The sequence below is a fragment of the Dromaius novaehollandiae genome, chromosome 20 (assembly GCF_036370855.1).
Source record: "Dromaius novaehollandiae isolate bDroNov1 chromosome 20, bDroNov1.hap1, whole genome shotgun sequence".
Taxonomy (NCBI): Eukaryota; Metazoa; Chordata; class Aves; order Casuariiformes; family Dromaiidae; genus Dromaius; species Dromaius novaehollandiae.
Window position 1 is genome coordinate 1,851,746 of NC_088117.1, and position 11,852 is coordinate 1,863,597.

An 11,852-nucleotide genomic window follows, 5' to 3' on the forward strand; every position below is an offset into this window, starting at 1 on the left:
GGAATCTAGTCCAGAAGGCATCAAGAAGTGGCAGAATATTAAGCCTGCGAACAAGGGCACCCTGAAACAGATAGACTAAGCCCCCATCTCCTCCCCAACACTGAACAGTAGTCAATTGTGATTTTTTAAAAAGGTAACTCCTATTCGGATCTCCAGGCTGTGGCATTATCATAGTCATACAAATGCCCAACAAAGCATCTATTTAAAATGTACTGAATTTTGATTGCAGCCCTTCCCCTCTCGCTTGCTCGCTCTCTGTCTTTCTTTCTCATTCATTACTTACTGTGTTAAGCTCCCTGAAATTCAAATAAAATCCCACCTCCCCGCCCCCCCATCCATATGCGTTGTTTGATTCAGCTCTGATGTCTAGGCTTGACGAATGAAGGGGAATATAACAGAAGACAAAGCTGTCAAACTTCTCCGGGCTATGTTGACTTCCCATCACCCCTGTGGACTGAGGGGAGACTGATCCATCTGTTTTGGAGTCAGTAGCACAAACAAAAGCAAAAGACAATGGCAGGAAGCACTTGAAAGTTCAAATTCTTTCTTTGGTTTCTCTTGGAACAACAGAACCTACGTAATGTGGCTGGCGGACAATAACACGCGGCCAGGGACACAAAAATGCCAGAAGAATGTGCTTACGACACGAAACGTTCCAATTATTTTTGTTTTATTGGAACAAAAATAGAAAAGGGGAAGAAAAAAAAAACCCAGCACTTTGGAGTTCCTAGATTTCTTGGACTGGGTTTCTTTAGCACTGAGAGCTGCGGAGCACGGTGGCAACGGTCTAAGCAGCGAGTGCGGCACTGTGCACGGTCACTCTCTGCCTCCCCCGTGGCCCATGGCCCAGCCTGAGGGATCAAACCCACCAGCCCCACGTTCTTCACTGCCCCTCAGCCACGCTGGCACGGTTTGGCTGTGCTCTCGCCCTCTGCGTGACAAGAGGTGGCCGCTTCCCGCGCTGCTCCGGGCTGCCCTGGAGTCCGCGCACGTGCAAGCCCGCGGCACAGCGTAGCTTCTTCAATGTTGGGCTTGGAGCCAGGGGTGCGCAATTTGTATTCACCGCCCAGCCGAAATCCCCTGCAAAGGGGCTCTGCCGAGGCCTCAGCCTGTTCCCTCTGCCTGGGGAGAGACAAGGTTTGTGCAGAAATGCTTCAGCTCCTTGGAAAACTGGGCAATATGAGCCCTCCTGCAAGTCTCGTGTGGACCGGCTGGCTAAAAGCCCTAGGACAAGGTGAGGGAAGCAAAGCAGCAGGGCTGAGCTGAGCTGAGCTGAGCTGGGCTCAGCCCTGGGTTGCTCTCAGTGGCAACAAAGAGCCAGCACCAGGATAATTTTTTTGCAGCAGTTCTGTTGCCTGTGCCTGGGGGGAGAGCGGTTTCCAGGGCAGCGCCCAAATGGGAGAAGGTGGCAACGTCACCCATCCATCTCACTGCCGGGCTTAGCGACGGTGCCCAGAGGGTCCCTGCCACAGGAGGGAGGCAGCAGTGCTGCTCTGAGCACCCAGCCATCCACGTGGGCTGTAGGGCTCGGTGGTTCCTGCCATCCTGCTCTGTCCCCAGGCTGCCACTGCCTTGGGAGGACAGGCAGGGCGCTTCGATGGTGGCTCGTAATGACTGAGGGATGAGGAAATCACAGGCTTAGGGGCAGGGAAAGCAAGGCATGATGCAAGGGACATGCACCATCCTTCAGGAGGAAAGTGGCACAGGGTGAACTGGTGACAGCACCCATAGGTGTAACCCTGCAGCTCCCCCAGGTCCTGGGACAGCAATGCGATGGTGGGAGATCGGGACGTTTGGTGGTGCCCTTACCTTGATGGGTTCCCATCACCTGCGCCTGGCTCAGGGACCAGCGCTGCAGGGCTCTGGCTCACAGGGCTCTTCTGAGCTGGTCCAGGCCTGTCTCCCTCTTGGTGACAGGGGTCCTGCTAAAGGTACCTCACTGCAAGAGGAGGTACCAACGGATAGTCAAAGCGATGCTAATGCCAGCGGTGCATCACTGGTGTGTGCTGCCCCGAGCACACAGGGCGCTCGCCGAGCAGGGCAGCCTGGAGCTGCGTCTGGCTCTCTGGACTGACTCTGCAGAGCTGGCTCCAGATCCCGTGGTTTCTGCCAGGGAAGGGTCAGTATCACGCAGGGCCCAAATGGGATCAAATTGTACCATGGCAAGAAAGCGAAGCAGCATTCACCAGCCTGTGCTGCTTGGCCACCCTGCACATGCACCCCCCTAGACCTGTCTCCATCAGGTTGCTGCTTAGGGACCCCAGGCAATAAAGACTAGCTGTTGGGACCGGTGTTTTTGGCATGAGCTTTTTCTTCCTGCTAAAAATCAGCCAGGTCAGCTCATGCCCATCTTTTCCACACAGTGCTGCATCATGGGTGGTGCCCAGGGCACGCTGGTGGAGATGGCTGCATCCCAGCACCCATCCCAGCCTGATGCACTCTGGCACCTGAACAGAGAGCTAGAGCAGGGCCTGGGGCTCAGGCCTTGGCAAAGGGGAGGAAGGCCAGCCAGGCCAGTGAGGTCACGCCAGGATCAGGAGCTCACGCCCGTGTTGTCCCATGCCAGGCTTTTCTGCTGGGGCTCCTTTCCACCGCCTTCACAGGACACTGTTCTTGGCAGCTACATGCAGCAAGGATCCTCTCCAGGCACTGATTTGGGCAAGGCAGAAATTTCCCAGGGATTTGGGGAGTTTCAAAATCCCCCCAAACTATCAACCTGAAAAAAGCCTGATCACAAATGTCCATTCCTGATAACAACCAAGGCTCTCCTCCATGCCCTGCCTCCACAAGCCCAAGTTTCGGGAAGGGAGCCCAGCAGATGAAGGCGTTGGGCTGTCCCTGCTCTTCCCACTTCCCCGGACCAGCCTAATCCCACCTGGAAAGCATCCAAAGACGCAGAGCTCAGCCCATGTTTGGGTACCAGCCTGCTCTTAGCCATGTGAGAGGATGGCAGATGTCTCTGCCGCCACAGACCCACATCCCATGTCCTCCTCCTACCGACTCCCTGAGCTTCGCCACCTGAAGCCACCAACTGCATCAATCTGACAGCAATTTCGAAACAGACACCACCCCGTCATGGCAGCCCAAGGGAGAGGGCTGAGCCACCTCCAACCCTTGCTGGGGTGCAACGGAGAAAAAAAACTCAGAGAGGTTTGCAGTGAGCCATCCTGGTGCCCTGCCGACAAGGCTGGGGCAGCATGCGGCAAATTATGCGTTTCTGTGGCCCAGGAGTCCTGCCATTGGGAGATACCCCATGGATTAGCCTCGGAGAGCCTGGCTGCAGGTCCTCCACCTTGCTCCCCCAGCTTGTTTTTATTAATGCCTTAAACCCTGCATACTTAGGCTGACACTGGACTTCAGTCTAAGCCCGGGCACTGCAGGGTCCTCATCCATGTGTCTATGAGTGAGTGACTGGCATACGTGGACACAGGGCTGGGATACCCAAATCAGCGTGCTGCATGACCCGGACCAACAGTGTGTTTTCTCCAGGGCATAGGAGGGGGCAGCACATCCTGCAAACTTCAGGAGCTGAAACCACCCCAGCTACCACGCAAGCAACCCTTTGGGGGATATAGTCAACTCCAGAAGGGCTGCTGGGTCACCTTTCCCACCAAGGACCAGCAATGAACACTGGGATGGGGACATCCAAACCAAACGGCCACCAGCGAGGGTAGCACCAGCACCACCCCGGAAACCCAAATTTGGCTAACGCAGTTTGGCGCACACCGTGCCGAAACCAAGACCCACGGGACTCAGCCAGCCACCTCCCGTTGCAAGGCTACGTCGAGGCTGGTGGCCCGCTTCTCCACGGTGTTTTACCCCCAGAGCCTCTAGCAGCCGAATTGTCCCCAGGCTGTGGGGGACTGCCACGCTCCTAAGACTGCAGCTCCGTTGATGACCATGCAGGGAAAAGAACAAACAAAAAAACAACTTTTTTTTATAAAAAGATCAATGAAAAATTTATTTATAAATTTCGCACTCTGGGGCTACATGTCTATATCATACACTCAGGAATATGCTGTACTGTACAGACTTTATCCAGTTAGAAATGATCATATAGTGACCCACATACAGCTTCAATATAAGCCTAAAAATTCTTAACATTAATTAACATAATTAAAAAAGGTATTCGCATCTAAAGAAAAATCTACAGAAAAACTCCTTTCTGGAGCAATCTGTGCATCAGCTTCAATGTCTGCTTATTTCACTGACATTATCAATATATTCTTCTTACAAAAATAATAATAATAATTAAAAAGATGACTGCCGTAAGGTGACCAGTCATGCACGAAAGAGCCTCCCCCACCTGCCTCTTCTCTTGTACTCCCCGTTTTGGCGTGAAGGGTCAGCAGCACTATGAGCCAACAAGGGGGGCGGGGGACCCTCATTTCAATTTGAATCAATCTGCATCCCTTTTACTTCTCAGGAGAAAGAGAGACAGGGTGTGGGGGTTGCATAGAAAATTGAAACTCTAGGGACTAGGAAGGGCAGCAGCTTTTCAGTAAAATACAAAGGGATGTAAAAATACATCAACTCACAATTTCAGAGCAAACCCCCTTCCCCGACGTACAATTTCCAAAATCTCAGCGTGTCTAAAGCTCCAGGAAGCTGGAAAGGAACAATACTTTTCTTAAACTCACTCAGCAATTCACACAGGAGATTCACAGTCTTAATAGGTATTTTATAAAAATATAAATATGGGTTACATTATGTTGTCTTTACAACACTGGACAGAGCTCCCTTTAGACTGGGTTTATAACCAAGATTTCTTTTTTAAAAATCCATCTAGAACTTGGCTTTAAAATACACTTTTTAATATCATGTCATAAATGTTATGACATTTCATTGTGGCAAATCCATTTAGTCCAAAAAAATGTGCAACCATCTGGTAACCATAATAAAACCTCTCTAGAAAAGATATTGTTCCCACCCCGTAACTATTACACAGAAGCACCAATGGAAGTGCTGAACACCACCTTCAATGCTCACAGAAAGATTTCAACAAAGCAGTTCCTCGAAAAATTACAGCATTAACAGTAGACACTTTCGACAGGGCTTTTTTCCTTTTTCTTCTTTAAATCTGGAGCTTTTTAATCGTCTCAAATTGTTGAAGCAAAAAAAAAAAAAAAAAAAAAAAAAAAAAAAAGGCTGCAGGTGAAACCATCAGAGACAAAGCAGAATATTCAGTGCAATGGGAAACAACAATGGCAGACTCAAGTTTTTAGTTTTAAGACTAGGAAAAAAGCATATTTCCCAAACCATATTTTGAAACACTCACCACCAGCTTCAAACAAAACCAGGCTCACAAACTTCACCCACAAATATATACATACATGATAAATAGTTAAGACACAACCAAAAAAAACAGCAGGTAACTATTTTTTTTTTTAATTGTAATGGTTTGGATAAAGGGAGTAAGAAAGGAAAGAGCAGGGAGATGGCAGTGATACGGTTGTTTTTAGTGCAGACGAATAAAAGAGGGATGAAAGACCAGTGGGAGAAAGGAGACTTCTGAAATTTTCCGCATTTTCCAAATGGATGTTCTTGTGCCATAGCAATAAAAAGCAGCATTGCGATTATACGTGCAGTCACTTCAAAATGCGATTTAGGGTAGCTTTCTCTTCTTCCTCCCTTTCTTTTATAAATATATATATTTAGACATATATATAGTATAAAAGGCAGGTGAATCTATACAAGTCAAATGAATCATTCTGCATTGAGAAGTGTTATCCAAGTTTCACCAAAAGAAAAAAGTTCCCAAACTATTTCTCAGTAGTTTTCAGGCATCTCTCTAGACAGCAGAGAGCGCTCGCGGCCCTTTTCTGTGCAAAAGCAAATCCTCTGCCTCTAGAGTTTATTTCACTTTTTTTAAAAAGAAAAGTTCAGGATTTGCTAATCCCCCTTTACACACAAAAAAAATAGAAGGATTAAATGTCTTTTCCTGTGATCTCACGTGTGCTAAATGGATTCAAGAATCAGGTGAGGATGCAGACTTTCTTCGGACACCCAAAAATAAAACGAGGGGCAGAAAAAAAATAAAGAAAACCCAACGCAAAAAAAAAGGAGCAACCAGGCAGGGTGAGAAAAACGAGTCGTATTCCGATAGAGTTGCCTCAAAAAAATTAACGGGAGGAAAACACCGGGAGGAGACTGCAAAAGGAGCGACACTCGTCCACTGTCACTGCGGAAAAGGGTCGAGGCGGCGCGAGGCACCGGCACCGGCACCTGCCCGTCCCGTCCCGTCCCCGGGAGGCCGCGGGCCGCCGCGCTCGGCGCTCGCATCCTCCGCACCCGCTAACGGGGCGGGGGGAAAAGCACCACTCGGTTCCTAGAGGAGTAACGTGGCTTGGTTTTTCAGGAAGTGTTGAAATGAATTCGTTTCTGAGCCAGAATACTTTAAAACCAAGGGACAGGCCGCCACACGAGTTGGGGGGGGGGGGGGCAGGGGAGAGAAGGATTAAATATTGCCGGGCAAAGGGAAGGGAGCGTTTTAAAGCATCTGACCAGATGTCAAACTGAAACTGTGAATACTGTGAGTGCAGCCGAGGTAGATGGAAAAAAAAATTACAGTAGGAAAACAACCCTTGGAAGAAAAAAAAAAAAAGAAGGTAAATGATGGGGGTTTTTTTTCAGTAAATCTTTGTGGGGCCCCAAATTTCTTTGCCAAAAAACAAAAACATGGAGTCCAAGCAGCTTTGACATTTAAAAAAAAACAAAAACCACACGCAACCTCTCGAAAACACCCACCGAAAGCAGTAACAGCGGCGGGGGCAGCGCGCGGCCCCCGGGCGCGGCGCCGCGGCATCACCGGGCGCCGGCGGAGTATTTGGCCTTGGTGATCAGGTAGAGGACGATGTCCTGGTGGCCCCCGAAGGCGGCGATGTGCAGGGCGCTCCAGCCGTCGCGGTTGGCCAGGCGGATGTCGGCGCCGAACTTGACGAGGAGCTTGACGAGCTCGAGGTTGCCGTCGATGACGGACTGGTGCAGCGCCGTCTGCCCCTCGGGCCCGAAGGAGTTCACGTTGAACTCGCAGTTCGTCATGTTCTGCAGCAGCGACTGCAGCTCCTTGGTGTTGCCGCGCCGCACCGCCTCCTGGAAGACGCGCTGGCTCGGCGGCGCCGAGCAGGTGGACACCTCGCTCTGGCTCATGCTGCCCGCCGGCCCCGCCGCGCCGCCGCCGCTCGCCGCCTGCCCGCCGCCCGGCTGCGCATGGACGGCGCGGGGGAGCGGCGCCCCGCCCGCCGCTGCGCCTACCCCGCGCGGCCGCGCATCCGTGCGCGGCGGCACGCGGGCTCCCGGCCGACAGCGGCCCTGCTCCCGCGGATCGCCCGCCTCCGCCGCCGCCGCCGCCGCCGCCGTCGCTGCGCCGCCGCCGCCGCCGCCGCGCCCCGGGCCTCTCTGGAGCGGAGCCGGCCCCGCGCCGCGCCTTTTACCCAGCCTTTTATTTGCATAACAATAGCACGGCCGTGACGCGCCCGCGCCGGGGGGCGGGGCCGCGCCGAGCGCGCGCTGATTGGGTGCCGCCCAGCCGCGGGGGGGGGAACGTTCGTGCGGGGGGGCGGGGCTGCCTGGCCGAGGCCACGCCCCCAAGGGCGCCGCGGCGGCGGTGCTGGGGGGGAGCGGCGCCGCGGCGGGGTCGGGCCCCGGCCCGGTGGGGGCCGCGCCCGGTGGGGGCTGGGGGTCGGCCGGGTCCGCCGCGCAGGGGCGGCGCGCAAGGCCCGGCCCGGCCCGGCAGAGCCCAGATCGGCCCCGCTCGGCTCGGCGCGGCGCGGCTCGGTTCGGCAGAGCCCGGCGCGGCTCGGCGCGGCGGCGGAGCTCGCCGCAGGCAGGGGGCACCCGCGCACAGACGTGCGGGGCCGCTCCGCGCCTCGGAGCTGCTGTCGGCGCCGCCGCCGGGCTGCCCCGGCCCGGGCTGCCCCGGGAGAGCATCCCCCCCCCCCGCCCCCTTTTCCAGTCCCACCGTGCCCAGCGCGGTTGGGCCCCTGCGTGCCCGGGCAGCACCCCTGGGTGCCCCCCCCCCAAGCGGCATGGCAGGGCTTTCCTAAAAGCAGAGCTCTGCCTGTGGCCCTCAAAGACCCCCCAATGCACAGAAAACAACCCGTCTTGGGTCCTGCAGCCCCGTGCGGGCTGTGACTGCTCAGGTGGTCTTCTGAAAAAGTCCTCCAATCTGGGGGCATTATCCTGCCTTTTGGAGTTAGGCTTTTTGGGGTGCAGAGACCTGCCGGGAAACCCAATCTCGGGGCACCTGCGCTGGGCCAGGGCCACCGAGCCTCCCCTGCCGCCCAGGAGAGCACTGTCTCGGGCGAGGGTGACACGGTTCAGGTGCAGGTTGATCTTCCTTGCAAGCAGATCGGGAAGGTCCACAAAATGCGTGGCCAGAAACGGGGTAAACCGCAAGCCTGTGGGATCTGCCCTATCCTTCGGGAATGCTAAGCGTGCTTAAACTGTTCATATCGCGGGTGTTTTGTGACCCTTTGGAGATGCACGAGTGTGATTTATTCATGCGGAGGGAAGACCAAGCCCACGCTGACCTTCTGATGCGGAGGCGGATGGGAACTCGATGGCTGAGCCAGATCACCAGCCGGCCCCGGCGGTGATTCAGTATCGCTCAGTCACACGGGGCTTTATCTCGAATCAAATCTGCTTCAAAGCAAACGGCTGAATCGCTGGGTATGGAAGCGCAGGAGCTGCTGGCTGCCGAGGCTGGAAAATGTGGGCCCTGAAAGTACGCTGGAAATCGGGAAAAAATGCTCCCCAAATGTGGCATCAAACAAAAACGTGATTGAGTGACAGGTGCTGCGGCGTTTTATGATCTCCGCTGTGCTGGACATCCCCCGACGGCTTTCTCAAAGGCTGTCCTGCTCTTGCCGCGGCAGATCCCAGCCCCGAATCCCACGCTCCTGCTTCCCAGCACCGCTCACCTATGATGACTAATAACCGCTTCATCGAAAACGTCGCCTTGTGTCTCTCCATCTGGCTGCCGTGAGGAGCAGAGCCCTTAATGTGCTCCATTTGGCCCTGGTGGAGAGCAAATGGTACAGGTTCAGTGAGGAACGGGAAGCTGGTGCCTCCCCGGGAAGGCCGCTTGGGATGTCTTTAGGGCATTTGGTCCGCTGAAGTGTAGCGTGGCAGGAATGCATTAAGGGAGGAAGGAAGGAGTGTGTTGTAAAACGAGGTGATGCCCGCGCTGTGGTGGCCGCCTGCGTGAGCTGAGGACCTTTGCAGCTGGCCAACAAGCTGCTGTCATGTCAGCTTTCCTCTAGCTGGCCATGCCAGTGCGTCGATTCTGGAATGAGATGGGAATTGGGGGGAAAACTCATCCAAATGCCAAATTCTGGCCAGATCAAGTGAAAGCACTTGGATGAAATATGGGCCAAGAACCAGCTGGCTCTTGCTAGAAGATCCCGTCTCACTGCTATCAGAGCACCCGTCCTGCTTCCCTCCCACCTCTTCCAGGCACAGGGGACCTTTGGACAGCAGGGGAGGGCATTTGCTGTAAGCTTGGGGCAGAATGGCCTTCGGATGACTTGCACCCCGGCATTTTTCAGGGGCATTTCCCTGCAGGGCAACTTCTGAGATGCACACAGCTGGGATGGAGACCCATCAGAGCATTCAGCTTGGCCAGCCCAGAGGAGAGAGGGTACTGCTAGGGCTGGGGGGCTGGGAATGAGGATCTTGGTGGCCAACATTCAGCTCCTGGTCCCTCCATTGGTTTCTCACACTTTCAGCCCCCCCTCTTGATGCTGCCCGACCGCAAGGAGAAACCTCCCCATTGACTTGGGCAAGCTGGAGGGCTGGCCCCACGGCAGGTGGGGGGGCCGTGCTGTGCCACCCGTGGGTGGCCTTGGCAGTGGCACGGGGAGCAGGGTGTGCTGTGAACTCCTCTGCTTTACCCCCACTAGGTCCTGCTCATTTGTCCAAAGAGATTAAAACAGCCTGATTTTGGCTGTAATGAGCTCAGCGATGCCACCTGGGCCACTCAGCCAGAGAAGGCAGCTCTTGCTGTGACAGCAGAAGTCTAGGCCGGCAGCGAAGTGAGTGTGAGCTAGCGGCTGCCTGCTCCATGCTCTCCTGGAGCGTTGCCCTGTCACCAGTGCAGCCCCTTCTTCTGCTCCCAAAAAGGTCCGCTTCCCTAAGCCCATCTGCTGAGGCTGGTTCTTCCCAACCTCATCGCCATCCCCATTCCCATCCATCCCTGTCTGGTGTCGCCTTGTCTAGTTTCCCGCAGCCAGCGCACTCTGAATCACGTCTTTCTAACACAAGCAGATTGAAGCCCGTCATTTTAACATTGAAGGTGAGGGGTTCAACACGATAAAGGTCTGCAGGGCTTGGGGCCGGGGAAGTACCGTGCTTGCTATTGCAGTTGGGCTGTAGATGCTCTCGTTTTGGTCTCCTGTGCCCGTACAGCTTTTCTCAGAGTAACCCCCGCGCACTGCCACGCGGAGACCTTGCAGCGCTGGGGAAGGTGAGCCTTGCCTCTTTGTAGGGCTGTGTGCTCAGCCCCTGGCAAACGTCACCATCCCCTAACGCAGGACACGGTGGTGGGCACGTGGCGGTGGGATTCACGGGGGTGCAAAGGCTTGTTTCATCTGCAGACAGTGAAGAGGAGCCTCTTTCTGCCTCCGCCATCCCTCTCCTGAGAGCACTGCCCGGGGAGGAGACAGTGGCTCTTCACCACCATCAACCCAGTTGTGGTGGCACTGGGGGACGAGTGGCAGTCCTTGGTCTCCTCTCCCCGTGCAGGGTGAATGGAGGGACGTGCTGTGAGTCACGGTGACTCACAGGGTGTTGCAGCTCACCCCTTGCTCTGAGCTGTGCCCAAGGGCCCGTCATAACCGAGTAATGCAAACAACCACAGTGCAAAGTTTGGGCCGTGCACTCAAGCCACGGCAGCCCATAAAAGCTGCCCTTGTACTAAAATAAGCACAACCCTAAAAGCCACCCGTCGGGGCAGGTCACCAAGGGGGCCCGCTGTGCTCACCACATCCCTGGTGGAGGAGGAATTTGCCTCCCGCTTTGCCGAGCCAGCGTGGCAAAGCCGGGAAAGCAACGGGTTGCACCGGCTGCTCCTGCCCGTGCTGGACGGGCGCTGCGTTAGCGGCTTTGTGATACCCAGGATGGGAAAAGCTTCATCGCATTGCCAGGCTTGGGGTCACTCGACAAGTGTCACCTTCCCCTTGGCCACTGGGAGCTGGAGCCCGGCCACCCCGGGCACCCCCCTCCTGGCGCTTTGAAGCCGCGCAGGTGGCTGCCGGGGGTCTGGGTTTCACGGCTCTGCTCGTGCCACCTCGCACCATCCTTTCCACTTGCAAATGCCCCAAAGCAGCTGATTTGGGGCAAACTGCCTTGGTGTCTCTTGTGGGCCGCATCCTGCAAGGTGTCAAGCACTCTCTAGCACTGAGCCGGCCGTGGGAGACTGGGAATTGCTCACACTTCCCCGGACTGGGATTTGGCCAGGGTTACCTCCTTGCAAGCAAATCTGCATTTGCCAGTGACACTGGTGAGAAAAATAACAACTCCGGCGGGGAACCAGCCATGCAAATATTCATTACTGGCAGGTGGGGGCAGGACTCCGCTTGGGAACAGAGCCAGGAAGGAAAGGAAAAAAAAAAAGGCAATTTTTGAACAGTGCATTTCAGCTCCAATTTGCGTTTCGGTTTGGGAATCGGAGAGGAGTTTGGTGCGCTGCTCCGTCCCTCCGCGAGCCCGGCCGGCCTTCTGGCACCGGTCTGGGTTTCAGGTGGCCGGACGGGCTGGGATGAGCCGGGGCTGCAGGCGGACGGGTGGCAGTCGCTTTGCAAGGCCCCGGGAGACATTCCACCTCAGCCGGCGCTCGCTCGGTAATTCCTTGC

General features: G+C 55.3%; 1 protein-coding gene across 1 annotated transcript; it reads right to left on the minus strand.

Moving 5' to 3' along the window:
• Positions 1 to 3,931: 3,931 nt before the first annotated feature.
• NRARP (NOTCH regulated ankyrin repeat protein) lies at positions 3,932 to 7,435 on the minus strand. The gene has a single exon (XM_026106259.2). The coding sequence runs from the start codon at positions 7,147 to 7,149 to the stop codon at positions 6,805 to 6,807; it is 345 nt and encodes a 114-aa protein (XP_025962044.1). The 5' UTR covers positions 7,150 to 7,435; the 3' UTR covers positions 3,932 to 6,804.
• Positions 7,436 to 11,852: the final 4,417 nt, after the last annotated feature.